This window comes from Oncorhynchus gorbuscha, linkage group LG23, assembly GCF_021184085.1.
Source record: "Oncorhynchus gorbuscha isolate QuinsamMale2020 ecotype Even-year linkage group LG23, OgorEven_v1.0, whole genome shotgun sequence".
Classification (NCBI taxonomy): Eukaryota; Metazoa; Chordata; class Actinopteri; order Salmoniformes; family Salmonidae; genus Oncorhynchus; species Oncorhynchus gorbuscha.
This window is the reverse complement of record NC_060195.1, coordinates 57,110,484-57,129,492: the sequence shown is the minus strand read 5'-3', so window position 1 is coordinate 57,129,492 and position 19,009 is coordinate 57,110,484. Positions and strand designations below refer to the sequence as shown.

Genomic DNA, 19,009 nt, shown 5'->3' with positions numbered 1-19,009 from the left:
ATCTTTTCCCCCTACCACAATCCTAGCTGTAATTAGAGATCTATAACTTGTTTTAACATGGACATTTCCATTGAGTGCTTCCACCATTTTTAAAGTAGTCAACTGGTTGGGATTCCTGTAAGTTGGGAGCAATCGGCCAATGATAGACGTCAATTGCCTAAGCCTCAATGTCGCTGCCCATTCTCTCTCTCTCTCACACACACTATAATGGCAAAGATACCAAGATGAGGCCTCGATCTCTATGCTGTAACCATTAGTGAGGGAAATGCTAAACTGACCCAATATCTGAGTCTAAGGGGCAACTTTACGTACATTCCACACGCTCCAATGGTCAAAATATACTTATCTGAAGATCCTCTCACAGATGAGATTCACTCGATGACAAATTTGTTGACCATCTTGTCTTTGTCCAGAGTAACCCTCCGCCCAAGTCTCGCAGCTACTCCATGGCGTCTCAGGGGAGCGCCAGCTCGCCCCTGTCCCAGCGCAGGCCCAGCCAGAACGCTGCCTCCTTCTTCAGCATGACACAGCTCCACAAGGGCTCCTCGCTGTACTCCTCCAAGAGGTCCCTGCTGCCCGACCATTTGCTTGATGCCAGAGAGGTAGGCTGGGGATGGGGGTGGTAGCTATTACCTCGTGTACAAAAATAGAAGTGGGGTTTGGCGTAGCTTGAAGGATGTTGTTGTTGTTGTTTATCTCAGTGTTTTTGTATTTTCCAGCAGTTTTTTGTTGTTGTTATAACTTCGCGTCTCAACAGGCATAGCTGGTGGTAGAGAGAAGAATATCTCTTCTGCCTTATTTGAAATGTATTTTGTCATAGAGGAATTCTCTTTTTACCCGTCTTACTCCGCTTTTTTTTGTTTAGTGTCATTTTATGAAGATCGTTCATCTAGGACTAGGTGACGGACTTCTTGTTTTAATCGAATGACGGATACAGTAAGCACATTTGTACATCGGTATCAACTTACTCCTCCGGTTCCTTCCGCTCTTCTTTACTCCCAGATGATGACCCAGGCCCAGGGCCAGCACCGAGACCTGATCCAGACCATCGAGGGCCTGCCCCCGACCGCGGGCCCCCTCTCCCCGCTAGACCAGGACCTGCTGATGCTCAAGGCCACCTCCATGGCCACCATGAACTGCCTCAACGATTGCCTGCACATCCTGCAGCTGCAGCAGGTGGCCCGCCAGAGGAGCTCCCTGGGAGGTGAGGGTGACCGCTGGGGGCCTGGAGGGGAGGGGGAGTAGGTCACTACTGGTGACAGTAATGCGTGTTCATTTATGGATGAACTCTAATGAAAAGAAAGGGATCTGTGTACATGCACTGTTAGTTTTTTCAGTGGGTAGATCTTTATTGCCAGGCTCTCAGATTTGCCTTCAAGGTGATGGTTAATTTATCACCGACGAGAGCAAGGTAGAAACGGTTTAAGTTGCCTTTTCTTTGACCCATTTCTCAAAGTGAGCCGTGGAAGTCTTGAAGGTGTTTTGTTTCCAATAAGGGTTTTTAGTCATGTTTAGTTGTATGTGACATGTACTAGACACCAATCATGTGCTTGCACAATTCTACCTCACAAATCATGGAATTGCACATGTTGACCCTCCCAGTCCAGATGTACTCTGAAAGCTTTCTCCGAAAGCCGACAGTGGAATTATTTTCCATAATTAATGAGGGAGCGGTACTTATTCTTACCGGCTGTCTAGGCTGGTAACCAGATCGCTCATTGGGTAACTTGAGTAATAACAGCTCTCCCATTAACTTCCTTTTTGATCACACCGCACCATACTGACATCCAAGAGACTTACCAAAAGTGAATGGCTGCTATTTTGAGAGCCAACCAGACATTGTGGAATCGGGAAAACAGTGAAAAGCCGTCACAAGTTCCCGGTTTTACGTAAGAGATCTTGTTACCTGGCATCCATATTTCATTAGGCCCACGAACAGGACGGAACCCGGGGACCAGCCAATCAGGAAAAGTTGTCAAGGATTGTGTGGGCCGTGCTAATTTGAATGGGCCTCGCCTCCCTGCCGAACACTAACCCACCAATCAGGCGGTTTCCTGTTGGCTGGGCATAAAACGTATCTCGATACTCCCTGTGTACCGGGGATCGGGTTAATGTCTCATCCTGTAGTCCTAGGGAACTGTCAGGGGAATACGCCAGCCTGGGTCTTTCTTGAATGGTCACTGGCTACAACCTTGTTGTTTTGGTCTGGTAGCCTCAAGGGGCCTTGTAGCCTAGCATGAGTACCTCTGAGCTAAAGGTCGTGGCGGCCACCGCTGTGTCGGGTGTTACAGGACCCACCGTCGAGTGGCTGGAGCCCAAGCTGCCGGACATCCTGAAGAATGGCGGGCCCTTGGACAGCTTCAGCACCGAGGGAGGGCCGCTGGAGGGTAGCCTCCTGGAGCTCAGTGCCACGGAGCCCTGCAGTTTCTCTGGGGTAAGGACAAGGAACATTACTAGATCCAAAAAGCCTTTTCCCACTATCGAGCCAAACTGTACTGACCTGAGGCTGTATGTATCAAGAGCTCAGAGTAGGAGTGGCCAGGTTACGCATCCAGTATAGTTACTGGAACTGTGCAAGAAAGGGCGAGGTGAAAAGAAAGTATTTGAAAAGTGATTGGCGTATCTCTTTGGACAGAACAATTTGACTTCAGTACTTTTTATTTAATAATTAAATGTATAGCATTTTTTTCCAATGATCAATTTGTCAATCCATGGTCAGGTGAGGAGGACGGTATAAATATAACTAAAGGCCTTTTATTTTCAATCATAGCTTTTTCTTGTAGGTACTTCAGCTTGACTGTTTTTCAAGATGCAAGCCACAACTTATGATGTTCTCAACGTAAATATTGTTGTATCCCCTGCCAGGAGGAGATTGACGGGGAGGACGAGGTGGAGGACGCGTTCACGGAAAAGGAGGAGGAACTGGGGGCGGTGGAGGAGGAACGCAGTGTCATCCTACACCTGCTCTCGCAGCTCAAGCTGGGCATGGACCTCACACGGGTAGGTCAAGTTCCACAACGCTCACACCGCCTGAAACATATGGCTGGACCAAGGCCCAGCCTGAAACATGCATCAGGCTGGACGAAGGCCCAGATAGACAGACCGTAGTGGTGTCTTGTTTCCCGTCCTCTGATTGGCTAATGTAAAGGACTGCATATTGCAGTTAAGAAATGCCTCTGTTTGTTTTGCTTTTCTTGTTGACTTCATGGTAGAGTTAGGTGATATGGACTAAAATCCATATTGCGATTAAATTGCTTGAATTGATGTGATAACAATAAATAGAACGATGCGTTCTAAAAGTTCATGTGCACCAGTTTTTATTTGCGTCACCTTTTAAACTAATACCACTAGTTTGATGGTTTTAGCCATAAGTTGTCCAATTAACAATCTTCCATATTAGCAACCATATTTAATTTCAGACTTCACATTTCTCTAATATAGGCTACAAAATGCTTGCGATAAGTGATCTGTATGGTCGGCGTCGATCATTTTCGATTATCGTCTCGGCTCTACTTCAGTGAAATTCCGTTTCCCATGGTTAGCGGCTAGTGTCGGCTCAAAGCCTGTGTGTCGGATAGTAGTTAGTCAAGACATAAAAAGAGAATGTGCTCTCAAATTCCAATTTGAAGCTTTAAAAAGAAAAATCTTTACCTCCTAGCTACATGTCATTATAGATCACATACTAGATTATTGAACAATTGTCAATGACCCAACCTGCTTTATTAAAGGTCATAAATAGTTCTGTCTCCTCAGGTGGTGCTGCCCACCTTCATCCTGGAGAAGCGCTCCTTGCTAGAGATGTACGCTGACTTCATGTCCCACCCGGACCTGTTCGTAGCCATCACAGACGGCCAAGGGCCCGAGGAGCGCATGGTGCGCTTCGTCGAGTACTACCTCACCTCCTTCCACGAGGGCCGCAAGGGCGCCATCGCCAAGAAGCCCTATAACCCCATCATCGGCGAGAGCTTCCACTGCTCCTGGAGGGTGCCCAGGTCAGGGGAACCCGCCAAGGATGCCCCCTCGCCCCCCTCTCCTCCCCAGGGAAGCCCCACCACCGAGGGGGAGGACGGTAGTTACCAGTTGCGCTTCGTGGCTGAGCAGGTGTCCCATCACCCGCCCGTGTCGGGCTTCTACGCCGAGTGCCCCGAGAGGCGGATGTGTGTCAACACCCACGTGTGGACCAAGAGCAAGTTCATGGGCATGTCCATCGGGGTGTCCATGATCGGGGAAGGTAAGGCCGGCTAGAGACGGAGTATCGATTATTGCACCTGGTTTGAAATGGAGAGACTCGGTAAGGGATTAGGCCTACTTCCTTCAGACCAATGTCAAAGGGAGAGTGGACATTTCTTCCATACAGGAAGTAATTATTGTTGAGTCTTTTGACTTCAAACCTCTGGCTAAAAGTGATCTGTAATGGGAACAGGATACAAGGTATAAACCTTACAGTAATCTGTATGTGTAGGCTGTCTGTACCTGCTGGAGCATGACGAGGAGTACACCTTCACGCTGCCCTGTGCCTACGCCCGCTCCATCCTTACCGTGCCCTGGGTGGAACTGGGGGGAAAGGTTAACGTGAACTGCACCAAGTCGGGATACTCCGCAGTCATCACCTTCCAGACCAAGCCCTTCTACGGAGGCAAGCTGCACAAGTGAGTGCCCCTCACAGAGCACACCTGCAGAGGAATTTCTAATGCTTTCATAAATTGTTACATTGGCTTTATGTCCCTGTGCCGTTACAGCTTCATATAGTTAGTTCCATGTTATGTTACTGTGTGTGTTTAGATTTAAACAATTACATTTTTATGGATCCTAGGACTCCCTAGAAAACTGTGACTGTAAGGAGTGGAGTGGATTATCCTGGCGAAAGAGAGATTAATTTAAATTGAGTTAATAAACAAGTGCTTGAATAATTGACAAAAGCCACAACTCTTTGAAGTGACCTCGAATTGTTTTGCATAGTTTGCGCATAGAGGCTGTGATTGGTTGATATCGTTGACCATGTGTCCTCCTGCTCTCGTGGCGCCTCGCGCAGGGTGACTGCGGAGGTAAAGCACAACGCCACCAGCGCCGTGGTGTGCCGCGTTCAGGGCGAGTGGAACGGCGTGCTCGAGTTCAGCTACCAGAATGGCGACACGTGCATGGTGGACGTCACCAAGCTGCCCGTCACCAAGAAGCGTGTGCGCCCCAACGACAAGCAGGGACCAACTGAATCGAGGTGAGACCAAAAAGTCCATCATATTGGCATTAATATGCTGAGATCTGTTTCCGACGCTTTCAGGTGAGGTTGTGGCATAGATGAGGACTGTAGATGAAAAATAAGCTGTGTAGCTAATTATGTCTCCTCTGTTGACTATTGTGCCTTGTAGCATTTGAATAGTCGTGATGTAAATGGATAACTCTTGTTTTTAGGCGCCTGTGGCAGCATGTAACCGAGTCGCTGCGTCAGAAGGACATTGAGAAGGCCACGGAGTACAAGAGGATCCTGGAGGAGCGACAGAGGACCGAGGAGAGACTCCGCACTGAGACCGAGACCCCATGGAGGACCAGATATTTTGAGAGCGAGGTACGTAAGAACATCGTCTTGACAAGCCTTTTCATATTTGGCGCGCTTGCTTCAGTAAGACCTGGGGGAGCTCTGGACAGACATGCTTTTGGACGGCTGAAGCAGGCACGCACATTTTCTTCAGGAAACGTTCTATCGTTGTTTCGTTAAGCGGTCAGACATTTTGACACCCAGTGTTGCTAGAAGAATGCAAGGACACATATCATGGACACATGATATCTAATGAGGCATTTACAGTTTATATTCAGGAATCAATGGATTTTATAATGGATTCTCTTCTGTCAGACATTTATACGTTGAAATGACAACTGCGTAGCAGGAAATCTTAGCTTGTACTTTTTATAATTTTTTTTGTCATGTTTTCTATTCTTTCCTCCTCTCTGTGTTAGGGCGAAGGCTGGATGTATCACAAACCACTGTGGAAAACACCCACTCTGAAAACTTAGTCCTACCGGTCAGTGAGATCTACCATCGAGAACGGGTGTAGCCACGAGACTGACGCTCTCTTTTGGTTTGTGTGTGTGTGTGTGCGCGAATGTGTGGGGTTGTTTCCTAAACGGTCGAGGTAAAGCGCAACCTCCACTTACATGCATACGGATGCAAAGGTATTGGGGAAAGCCCTATAACGTGATGACAAGCTATATAGTTTCATCTCCCACTCGATGTACAACTCAAACCTCAAGATGGTAAGGTACAGGCTTTTGGGCTGATGATGACTTTTTGTATAATCCACTCTGAATGAGGACATTTCTCCTTGAACAGATACAAGGTACTCCATATTTACGCCGCCTTCACAATCGTATGACGACGCGCTCGTTTGGGTTGTTTTTAAAGTGTTCAAGGATCACGATTCAGAGGGGAGTTTTTTTTTTTACAGTGACGTCGCACACGAGACCGAGAATGGAAGTGCATCTTTCAAAGTACATCGATTGATGTTTGACGGTGTGAACTGGATAGCTGTATTTTTGGGATATGTTTGGCACGGCCTGGGTCATGTTCATTAGGGCATGCGACAGAATGTTTTAAAACGCAATACGACGGTAAATTAGTTATTGGATAAGTACATACAGTCCCTCCCTTTTTGACTTTTCTTCCGTTTGGTGCCTAATGAACATGACCCTGCACATATTATGTCACAGCTTGGATAAGACACACACACACAACCTGTCACTACAATGAATAAGTTTATAATTGGGACAATGTTCAATGAATTCATACTGTAGGTAATTAATGACATTATTCCTTTGGTTTTGCACAGACTTCTCCATTTGGATGATTCCATTGTTCAAAATGATTGACGAGGTTTGGCATGATGATAGTATTTTTAACGATTTAGGCCCCACCAAAGTGGAGGCATTTGATGATATGCGATGTATGATAAAGTAACAATCATTCCCTTCGCAGTCCCAAAGGGATATAGTCCACCTTCCTGGAGGAATTGTGGAAAATGGAACGCATGATGAGCAATGTCTTTTTGTGTACTGCAAGTATTATTATACTCTGGTTACTATGTCTGAATTCCACAATTTGTTTTCATATGCAAACAAATGTTTTACTTATTTTTCTGGTTCAAAATGAATGTTAATCTCCTGGATATCCGTCTGTTCTGATTTTTAAGAGCAGAATATAACTTAATATTGTCACCTTATTAGTTGGTTTGGAATGAGATTGCTCCCCTCGTGGTGGTTCTATTAAAAAGCTACAGTTATCACATTTTTCACCCCCCCCCCCCCCCCCAATGTATGAAATACACAACACTAGTTGAGTCTCAACACCAATGCAGTCAATATCAGCCTGGAAAGGTTCTCCCAACCCCTTATTTGATAGGCAGAATGCGAAGAGAAGAGCATGGGATTTGATTTTTAACTCTGCATTGATAAGCTACTCTATCCACGTCATGGTGCCTTAATCACTCTTCCTGTGTGCTTCTTCCAGTCCAAGAGTATAGCATACCCCCCCCCCCCCCAGGGCCGGATTACCGGATTTGGAAGTCAGCTAATTTATAGCAGTTTCGTACTGCTATTCTACACATTTTGGCATGAGCCTGAGAACAATTAGCTGTTTTAAAGCTATATTGAGGCAATTCTACACATTATGCTATCTGGGGGTTCCTCGACCTCCAAGGGGAAGCAACCCCTTGAGGTCGGGGATGCCGGGGCACGTGCCCTGCGTGCCAGTTCTGTAATCTAGCCCTGTTTTTGTTTCCCCCATCACCGCTATGAATGATGCAATAGTATGTAAATATTGGTTGTTTTGAGGGTAGTTGTTGCATTCTTTCCTGGTTTGAAGAAAGACATGTTAGAAGCGCAGACCCCTGAATGGTGTTATACATGTTGACTTTGTTTGGAATATTACTCGTTTGTCTTGCTGACCTGTGAAATGCACTGACATTGAAGGAAACATGACTCCTTGTAGACTGATATGTGTGGTAATGAATGATTAAATAAATTGCCTATCAATTGAGTATCGTGTTAACTCTTTCGCCCCCCAAAAAAAGCACTGCTCATACAACAGTAATATTTAATAACCCAATACATTTTCCTTATTGACCGTGTATTACTTGCATCATGAAACTGCTCAGTATTCTAAAGTGGATTCCTTGCCGACAACGGGTGCATCTCAATACTCTTCAAATGTGCGTGTCTAGTGGACCACAATCAATACAGGGAAGCTACCTTTCTCTACAATTGTGTGTTTGCCTTACATGGCTAGCGGTTTAGGTTGGGCATAAGTTTGAAACCCTCTTCAATATTCCTTATGAAAAGAAGCACACTTTAAAAAAAATATATATATTTTTGTCATCTTAATCACCGGAGAACTGTCGTCACCACTCACAACATGCCTCAATCTTTGATTGTGGTTTCTCCCTTCGGTCTCATATGCCAGATCAAATGTTATTAGTCACATGCGCAGACCTTACAGTGAAATGCTTACTTACGAGCCCCTATCCAACAATGCAGTTTTCCAAAAAATACAGCTAAGAATAAGTGAAAAGTAACAAGTAATTAAAGAGCAGCAGTAAAATAACAATAGCGAGGCTATATACAGGGGGGTACCGATAGAGTCTATGTGTGGGGGCACCGGTTAGTTGTAGTATGTACATGTAGGTAGAGTGACTATGCGTAGATGACAGAGTAGTAGTGGTGTAAAGAGTTACTGAGCATGCACTGCTGAGGGGCGGATGTGTTACCTACCCTTACCACCTGAGGGCGGCCTGTCGGGAAGTCCAGGATCCAGTTGCAGATGGAGGTGTTTAGTCCAAGGGTCCTTGATAGCATTCTCACATAGGTGTTCCTTTTGTCCAGGTGGGAAAGGGCAGTGTGGAGTGCAATAGAGATGGCATCTGTGGATCTGTTGGGGCGGTATGCAAATTGGAGTGGGTCCAGGGTTTCTGGGATGATGGTGTTGATGTGAGCCAGATTGGAACAACTCGTGAAACATTTACAACAATCCTGACAGCAAAATGGTGTATCGCTCATCTGATTATCCTCATATGCACTCTCGTGACTGCCCGTGCTCAAAGATCTGCTACTGAAGCAACAATATGATTTCCCTCATATGCGTAGTCAGATTATGGCCATGCAGAAATGATTTGCCGCAATAATGACAAAGGAGGCTTCACCCCTTTTTGAATCCTAATGTGAGAACTCCGACTACCACTATGAGCAAAACATTTTCTACAGACCTGGCAGCAATATGATTTCTCCCCTATGTGAATCCTCGTGAATTTTCAGACCAGTGCCAAAATGAAAAAAATTGTCACAATCGTTACACCTAAATATTTTATCCCCTGTGTGGATCCTCATGTGATAAGTCAGATACCGAACTTCAGAAAAACACTTGCCACACTCACCAGTGATGCTGTTTCTCTCCTGTACCTTCCTATGCGATTAGAAACGTCAAGCCAAGTGAATACTTTGCCACAGTCTTGACAGTGAATGAGTTTCTCTCCTGTGTGAATCTTCCTATGACACTTACATGCACGAGCAAAACATTTGTCACAATCCTGACAGTGATATGATTTCTCCCGTGTGGGTCCTTATATGAGAATACAGATATACCCCCTGAGGACAACATTTGCCGCAATCACAGCGATACGGTTTTGTCCCCGAGTGTAACATGAGCCTATGAGAATTCAGTTTTCCCATCTGAGTTAAATGTTCATCAATCACTACAGCAAAATGGTTTGTCCTTCGTGTGATTTCCTCATGTGCACATTTAGATTGTGGCAAATGTTTTGCTAAGATTGGCAATCACTGACATTGATGAGATGCATCTTCTCTGTGACTCCTCTTTTGCACTTGTGATTTCAGATCCATCGTGTGCAGGGCCTGAGAGTCACTGGTTTTCTCTGTGGAACCCTCTTCCTTCGATTCTGTTTTGATCTGTTCAGTTGAGGCCATTCTGTCTTTGTATTCTCCTCCTGGATGATACAGAATTCCTCCTGCTCCTCTTTAATCTGTATGATGTTTCAGTCATCTTTCCCCAGACTGGGGCTCCACTCCTGCTTACAGTGCTGCTGCTCAGTGGAAAACTCCTCTTCAGAGACAATGAACTGCTGGAAATATGAAGGAGAAAGGATGAATTTGAACTGAAAAGCTGATAAGACCATGTAGAAACGCTTATCTTATGGCAGGCGGTGCTCGTTCCTCAACTGACAGTGTAGATTTTTTGTTGTTGTTGTGCTATCTGATGTAAGACAATGGGGTTTCTGTTGCAGGATAAGTTCAGCCTTTTACAGCGTAATGCAAGTTGATTCCTCACCTTGAAAGTAGTCTGCAAACTTATACCACGACTTGCTATTTATGGAAGTGATAAAGGCAACTATGCAATGCCAAATCACCATTAAGTCATGCCAAATCAAATAATCGTTGATTTCGGAGGATTTGGCCATGAACTTTGGACTGTGCTATTGTCGTGGAAAATAGTGTTTTATTAGGATAGTTGGCATATTCTGCCCGTTTTAGTTTTCTGCCTCTATCCATTTAAGTTAGTAAGGAGGACACTGACGCCTTTTGCAGCCTGAATGGAGGATGTTTAATGTACTCACTGGTAGCAGGGATATTAGTGTGGTAGCCAATATCCTTCCAAATGATAGTGGGACCCTCAAAGACCAGTAAACAGCGACCACTAGTGGCCTAGTGGAGCTTGCTAATTGGGTAGGCATTAGGGTTTGGAATTGTCAAGTATCTCACGATAAGATATGTATTGTGATTCGATGTTCCAAACATATTGCTCAATATACTCTGTCTGATGTAGAGAGCATAAGAAAATTAGATTTTGAACAGCCATGAAAATAAAATTGCATGTTAGCTCTATTTAATGTGCTGAAACAAGCATGGTCTTGTAGAAAACGCACTCTTCCTGCAGCAGCACACATAGAAATATAATTAATAGAATGGGCTTGGAATCTAACCCTGTCAATTTGACTGGTAAACTCATGGGTACACTCACAATGGCTGACTGGTATTGTGATGCAATAATTTCCACGGTAATGTAGAATGTTCATTCAAATGATAACTGATGTGGCTCAAGTGTGCCGTCCTCACTAAAGCATTGCTCCCAGTTATATATTTTTTTTAGCTATACAGCCAGTTTAAACTCTTACACTAAATGTTCCATATACCAGTCTGGACATGTCTTGAATTCATTTTAAAGACATGCGCCAGCACGTAGTAAGTATTTATAAACCTCCCACTTTCGACTGAAACTGTAAATATTTACTTCATACATGCATAATCTGATCATAATTTTGTATTTTTTTTTACCTCAACAACAAAATCCATAGTTTGAAAGCAGCTGTTTTTCTGGAAGCTGTGCTGCGCAACTTTCCCCCACGTGGGCCTGCCTAGCAATTTGAGTAATCGCCAATGAGCTTCAGCCCCTCACCATTTGAGTGACAGCTAACACAGCAGAGTGAGAAAGAGCAATGGTGTGGTGCACTTATGTGACATGGTATAGAATTTTCGGGACCACTTTTGGCTCGTGAGCACTACTTTCAAAACTACTGGCTAAGAAGTGTTTCACTAATTGGATCTTATGTGAAAATATGGCCATACCAAGTATCATTTAGCTATTTGATTTTGAATTGAAAAGTATTTGGGGGGGGGGGGGGGTGAAACATTGAATTGGCCTTACTGCTATTAAGCCCATAGAAAGGCATTGAATAACAGATTCATACATGGAAAACAGTCAACAAAATAAATCAAAAGGAAATTTGTTTTTACATTTCTGTCCTATTTCAGAGAAGTATCCAGATTTTTTTTTTTTTGGAACATATTTAACCCCTATTTTTAAGAACTAAACTACTTCCATATATTCTTCCATAAAAAAGTTAAACTGGTACTGGTCATCCAAAATTCCATGACCGTCAAAGCCTTATCGAATACTAATTAATGTCCGTTACTTACATATTCCGATAGTGTACAATTATTTTTGTTTTGTTAGATAGCGTTAGCTAGCGCTAATCGGCAGTGCCTGTACCAAACTAGAGCTTTTCATCCTATAGCATTTTCTCCAAATCAAATTTTATTGGTCACATATACGTGTTTAGCAGATGTTATTGCAGGTGTAGTGAAATGCTTGTGCTTCTAGCTCTGACAGTGCCGTAATATCTAACAGTTTCACAACATATACCCAAAATGCACGTAAATCTAAGTAAGGAATGGATTAGCTTTTTCTCCGTCTTTTTAAGAAACTGACTCAAACACACGAATGACCGGCCGTTTCGTCTTCAGTCAGTTGTTCCTTCCACACATTTTTATTTTTCATAACCAACATTCATAACCGCTGGTTACACGTTTATATTTTAACGATGAAAAGGCTTTGTCTGAATTAAGTGAAGAGTGCTAAGAGTCAAAAGCCTAACGTTACCGATCCCAGTAAGCGAGAGAATTAAGAAAATACCAGCTGAGAATTTAGGCACAGGGGAATGAAATGGAGCAGCAATGTTCCTGCGCTGCAGTGTGTCTCACAATAATTTAAAAAGCAAGGGCATACTATATTGTCTACAACATCAGCTGTAGCTAGCTGTTATGCTAACGTTAACAACCAACTGACTATAACATACCGTTCTACGCCAGCTCCACAGGTTACTGCTCTTTTGTGGCCAGGCTAATACCCTGGACCTTTGGAGAGCCCAAGATGAAGTGCCCAGACTAAAATATTTACAGGTTGTCATTACCTCTGTCAAAAAGTTAATGATACATACGCTTTCAAACCTAATCATGAGTACCATTACCAAAGTATGGGACAGGTGGGAATCCGTGATGTGATTTCTTTGTCTGGTGTAACAATGACTATCCTCTAGAGCTGTCCACTTCGATGCAGAAAAGCGGGAGAACATGAAAAGCAACCTGGAGTGCTTTTTTTTTAAAAGCATTTCCTGCCCACCTGGTGCACATAATATCTGTGGCAATGAATGAGGCATCATCTTCGGTGTCCTCTGGTCTCCCCTGTGGTGTTTGTATTTATTTTATTTAACCAGGTAGGATAAAGCATAGCAGTGTGAACAGACAGAGTTACACATGGAGTAAACAATTAACAAGTCAATAACACAGTAGAAAAAAGAGAGTCTATACATTGTGTGCAAAAGGCATGAGGAGGTAGGCGAATAATTACACTTTTGCAGATTAACACTGGAGTGATAAATGATCAGATGGTCATGTACAGATATTGGTGTGCAAAAGAGCAGAAAAGTAAATAAATATAAACAGTATGGGGATGAGGTAGGTAAATTGGGTGGGCTATTTACCGATAGACTATGTACAGCTGCAGCGATCGGTTAGCTGCTCAGATAGCAGATTAGCAGATGTTTGAAGTTGGTGAGGGAGAAGTATCCAACTTCAGCGATTTTTGTAATTCGTTCCAGTCACAGGCGGCAGAGAACTGGAACGAAAGGCAGCCAAATGAGGTGTTGGCTTTAGGGATGATCAGTGAGATACACCTCCTGGAGCGCGTGCTACGGGTGGGTGTTGCCATCGTAACCAGTGAACTGAGATAAGGCGGAGCTTTACCTAGCATGGACTTGTAGATGACCTGGAGCCAGTGGTTCTGGCGACATATGTAGCGAGGGCCAGCCAACTAGAGCATACAGGTCGCAGTGGTGGGTGGTATAAGGTGCTTTAGTAACAAAACGGATGGCACTGTGATAAACTGCATCCAGTTTATTTTTTTATTTTTTTTATTTCACCTTTATTTAACCAGGTAGGCAAGTTGAGAACAAGTTCTCATTTACAATTGCGACCTGGCCAAGATAAAGCAAAGCAGTTCGACAGATACAACGACAGAGTTACACATGGAGTAAAACAAACATACAGTCAATAAAACAGTATAAACAAGTCTATATACAATGTGAGCAAATGAGGTGAGAAGGGAGGTAAAGGCAAAAAAAGGCCATGGTGGCAAAGTAAATACAATATAGCAAGTAAAACACTGGAATGGTAGTTTTGCAATGGAAGAATGTGCAAAGTAGACATAAAAATAATGGGGTGCAAAGGAGCAAAATAAATAAATTAATTAAATACAGTTGGGAAAGAGGTAGTTGTTTGGGCTAAATTATAGGTGGGCTATGTACAGGTGCAGTAATCTGTAAGATGCTCTGACAGTTGGTGCTTAAAGCTAGTGAGGGAGATAAGTGTTTCCAGTTTCAGAGATTTTTGCAGTTCGTTCCAGTCACTGGCAGCAGAGAACTGGAAGGAGAGACGGCCAAAGAAAGAATTGGTTTTGGGGGTGACCAGAGAGATATACCTGCTGGAGCGTGTGCTACAGGTGGGAGATGCTATGGTGACCAGCGAGCTGAGATAAGGGGGGACTTTACCTAGCAGGGTCTTGTAGATGACATGGAGCCAGTGGGTTTGGCGACGAGTATGAAGCGAGGGCCAGCCAACGAGAGCGTACAGGTCGCAATGGTGGGTAGTATATGGGGCTTTGGTGACAAAACGGATTGCACTGTGATAGACTGCATCCAATTTGCTGAGTAGAGTATTGGAAGCTATTTTGTAAATGACATCGCCAAAGTCGAGGATCAGTAGGATGGTCAGTTTTACAAGGGTATGTTTGGCAGCATGAGTGAAGGATGCTTTGTTGCGAAATAGGAAGCCAATTCTAGATTTGATTTTCGATTGGAGATGTTTGATATGAGTCTGTAAGGAGAGTTTACAGTCTAGCCAGACACCTAGGTACTTATCCACATATTCTAGGTCGGAACCATCCAGGGTGGTGATGCTAGTCGGGCGTGCGGGTGCAGGCAGTGAACGGTTGAAAAGCATGAATTTGGTTTTACTAGCGTTTAAGAGCAGTTGGAGGCCACGGAAGGAGTGTTGTATGGCGTTGAAGCTCGTTTGGAGGTTAGATAGCACAGTGTCCAAGGAAGGGCCGGAAGTATACCGAATGGTGTCGTCTGCGTAGAGGTGGATCAGGGAATCGCCCGCAGCAAGAGCAACAGCATTGATATATACAGGGAAAAGAGTCAGCCCGAGAATTGAACCCTGTGGCAACCCCATAGAGACTGCCAGAGGACTGGACAACATGCCCTTCGATTTGACACACTGAACTCTGTCTGCAAAGTAGTTGGTGAACCATGCAAGGCAGTCGTTAGAAAAACCGAGGCTACTGAGTCTGCCGATTGACAGAGTCGAAAGCCTTGGACAGGTCGATGAAGACAGCTGCACAGTACTGTCTTTTATCGATGGCGGAGATTATATCGTTTAGTACCTTGAGCGTGGCTGAGGTGCACCAGTGACCGGCTCAGAAACCAGATTGCACAGCGAAGGTACGGTGGGATTCGAGATGGTCAGTGACCTGTTTGTTGACTTGGCTTTCGAAGACCTTAGATAGGCAGGGCAGAATGGATATAGGTCTGTAACAGTTTGGGTCCAGAGTGTCTCCCCCTTTGAAGAGGGGGATGACTGCGGCAGTTTTCCAATCCTTGGGGATCTCAGACGATATGAAAGAGGTTGAACAGGCTGGTAATAGGGGTTGTGACAATGGCGGCGGATAGTTTCAGAAATAGAGGGTCCAGATTGTCAAGCCCGGCTGAGTGGAAGGTAGTGGAAACTGTATCCTGCAGATCAGATTTTAATCTGTAGATACATGTGATATACACTCAGTGGACAGTTTATTTAGTACACCACCCAGTTCACAAAAATGGTTGTGACTTGCTATATAAAGCTGGCAGACAAGCAGAGGCATTCAGTTACAATGGGGAAAACAATTGACCTAATTGAATTTGAATTTGTCTGATGCTTTAAGCTCACTGTTTGTTTTAATAAGACACTAATGACTCAAGAGGGAGCCAAAGACCAAGATAACCAGAAGAATAAAAACTTAACCTGATCCAACTATTCTCCTCTTGCTCCTGCTGGCTTTCACAGATGCTGCCATTACTCTCCTGAAAATGCCGGTAATATGCTACACGAGGAGTCGGCAACCTTTCTCAATTTATCTTACCATTTCTACCAATCAGCGATGCAAGTTATGGTTTTCATATGAACATGTTCGTGGAACAGTTGTATCATTTAATTTATAATAACATATCTCAAAATCATTGTCATGTGGTTAGTCAGTTGTATCCAAATTTAAATAAATGATACAAACCTAAAAAAGTAACTGCTTTTTCCATTGCCATCAATGTAAAAATAGACTGAATGATTAGCAGGACAGGAAAATGGTCCAAAAGAACATCCCTGGTCATCCCTCTGATCTGGCGGACTCACTAAACACAAATGCTTCATTTGTAAATGGTGTTGGAGTGAGCCCCTTGCCATCTGTAAATAAATCAAAATAATATAAACGCACCATCTGGTTGACACTTAAGTATATTTAAAACTGTGGCCTCCCAAGTGGTGCAGTGTCCTAAGGCTGTGCTACTAGAGATTCTGGGTTCGAGTCCGTGCTCTGTCGCAGCCGGCCGCGACCGGGAGACCCATGGGGCTGGGCCGGCAGGGAAGTCCTTGTCCCGTTGCGCACTAGCTACTCCTGTGGCGGGCTTTGCACAGTGCATGCTGACACGGTCACCAGGTGTACGGTGTTTCCTCCGACACATTGGTGCGGCTGGCTTCTGGGTTAAGCAGGCATTGTGTCAAGAAGCAGTGTGGCTTGGCCGAGTTGTGTTTCAGAGGACGCACGGCTCTTGAACTTCGCCTCTCCCGAGTCCGTACGGCAGTTGCAGCGATGAGACAAGACTAACTACAAAATTGGATACCATAAAATTGGGGTAAACCCCCCCCCACCAGAAAAAAAAGTATATTAAAAACTATATACTTTTACTGAAGTAGTATTTTGCTGGGTGACTTTCACTTGAGTCATTTTCTATTAAGGTAACTTTACTTTTACTCAAGTATGATAACTGGGTACTTTTTCCACCACCAACACGTGAGAATTGAGGATCGCCTGGTCCGACGAATCCTGGTTCCTGTTGCGTCATGCTGATGGCAGAGTCAGGATTTGGCATAAGCAGCATGAGTCCATGGCCCCATCCTGCCTGATGTCACTGGCGTCAACAGTACAGGCTGGTGGTGTAATGGTGTGTGGACTGTTTTCCTGGCACGTTAGGTCCCTTGATACCAATTGAGCAATGTGTCCATTCCATGAAGAATGCAGGCTGTTCTGGAGGCAAAGGGTGGTCCAACCCAGTACTAGATGGGTGTACCTAATAAAGTGGTTACTGAGTGTACATGTGTGTAATTCATTGTTTATCATTCAGTGTTAAATTTACATTGTTTTAGAGATCTCCTGAATCAAATTATCTGTAAGTCATATGTTGCCTACATTGTACTTGCCTGGATACCAGACAAGTACATTTCTTAAATACACTAACGTCTGTGAATTTACAGTGTTTGATTCTGGAAATGGTCCTCTACAAGTCGGAATATTACAATACAATTACATTTGAACTTACTCTACTGGGTGTCTATGTTGTTGGTCCTCCGTTGGGTCGAAAATTCAGAAAGAATATCCACAGGTTTATAATTAAACCAACTTCTCAAAGCGCTGGTAGTGTATTAAGATATCTATCACCTGAAGCATGTGCAAAACCATGTAAACATGAACACGAGTTCAGGAAGTATATGCATGTGTTTACATCATATGCACATGCCTAAGTTGAATTCTGAACACAGACTGTTTAAGCTTTTTTCCCCGAATGGGGTTTTCAAGCGTCTGAATCTGGCAGGTAAACGCTGCACCAAAATTCTACCAACACATCTCCTGTGCTACACACGCAACACGGATGCTGGATCATTGCTACTTTCCCTTTTGGGACGGCTACAAAGCCCTCTCTTCAGCAAATCAGATCATGCCTCCATTCTGCTCCGCCCCACCTATAGGCAGAAACTTCAACAGGAAGCTCCTGTGGTAAGGACTCTTCAACGTTGGTCTGACCAATCGGAATCTATGCTTCAGGAACATTTTCATTCACGTGGACAGGTAAATGTTCTGGGTCGCCATACCACTTTATGGTTAAAGGAATTCCTGCCTCAGTCTCATACATTCCTCTGTCACCTGACACGTGACCACCTGTTCACCTTCACTGTCAGTCATCCTACCTGTCCAGCAACCCACACAGATTCCACTAATCTTTCAATGGGCCTTTTCTACAAGTATTGACGTATAACACGGTGTGACAGGGTTCATCAGGAAGTGCATAGAGGATGTTGTTCCCACTGTGTCAATTACAATTTATCCAAACCAAAAACAGTGGATAGATGGCCGCATTCGCATGAACCACCACCTTTAACTTCTTGCGGCGAGCCATCCGGGATCGTGAATACAGCCTCAAGCTCATTAACATAACGCAACGTTAACTATTCATGAAAATCGCAAATGAAATGAAATCAATATGCTAGCTCTGAAGCTTAGCCTTTTGTTAACAACACTGTCATCTCAGATTTTCAAGAATATGCTTCTCAACCATAGCAAAACTAGCATTTAGCATTTAGCGTTAGCATTTAGCATTTAGCGTTAGCATTAGCAGGCAACATTTACATTTACATTTACATTTAAGTCATTTAGCAGACGCTCTTATCCAGAGCGACTTACAAATAAATAACCAGAAAAACATTCAAATAAATAATTTACCTTTGAAGAACTTCGGATGTTTTCAATGAGGAGACTCTGTTAAATAGCAAATGTTCAGTTTTCCTGAAAGATTATTTGTGCAGGAGAAATCGATCCGTTTTCTGCGTCATGTTTGGCTACCAAAAAAAAAAATGAAAATTCAGTTATAAAAACGACAAACTTTTTCCAACATAACTCCATAATATCGACTGAAACATGGCAAACGTTTAGAATCAATCCTCAAGGTGTTTTTCTACATATCTCTTCAATGATGTATCGTTCCTGGAAGTGTGCTTCTCCCTCTGAATCGCATGGTAAAATGATTGCAGCTGAGAATTACGCACCAACTTCGACAAAGGACACCGGGCGGACCCCTGGCAAATGTAGTCT

At 43.9% G+C, this 19,009-nt stretch overlaps 1 protein-coding gene across 2 annotated transcripts in view; it reads left to right on the top strand.

Annotated features, from left to right (window-relative positions):
- Positions 1 to 8,026, top strand: part of LOC124010540 (oxysterol-binding protein-related protein 11-like) — a 21,453-nt gene extending 13,427 nt beyond the window's left edge. For both annotated transcript variants that reach the window (XM_046323075.1, XM_046323074.1), the window contains exons 5-13: positions 414 to 602; positions 1,003 to 1,204; positions 2,292 to 2,434; positions 2,866 to 3,000; positions 3,754 to 4,231; positions 4,463 to 4,649; positions 5,033 to 5,215; positions 5,410 to 5,563; positions 5,953 to 8,026. In XM_046323075.1, the coding sequence (XP_046179031.1) occupies positions 414 to 602; positions 1,003 to 1,204; positions 2,292 to 2,434; positions 2,866 to 3,000; positions 3,754 to 4,231; positions 4,463 to 4,649; positions 5,033 to 5,215; positions 5,410 to 5,563; positions 5,953 to 6,009 (1,728 nt within the window). In that variant the 3' untranslated portion in view covers positions 6,010 to 8,026. The remainder of the gene's footprint in view (positions 1 to 413; positions 603 to 1,002; positions 1,205 to 2,291; positions 2,435 to 2,865; positions 3,001 to 3,753; positions 4,232 to 4,462; positions 4,650 to 5,032; positions 5,216 to 5,409; positions 5,564 to 5,952) is intronic.
- Positions 8,027 to 19,009: the final 10,983 nt, after the last annotated feature.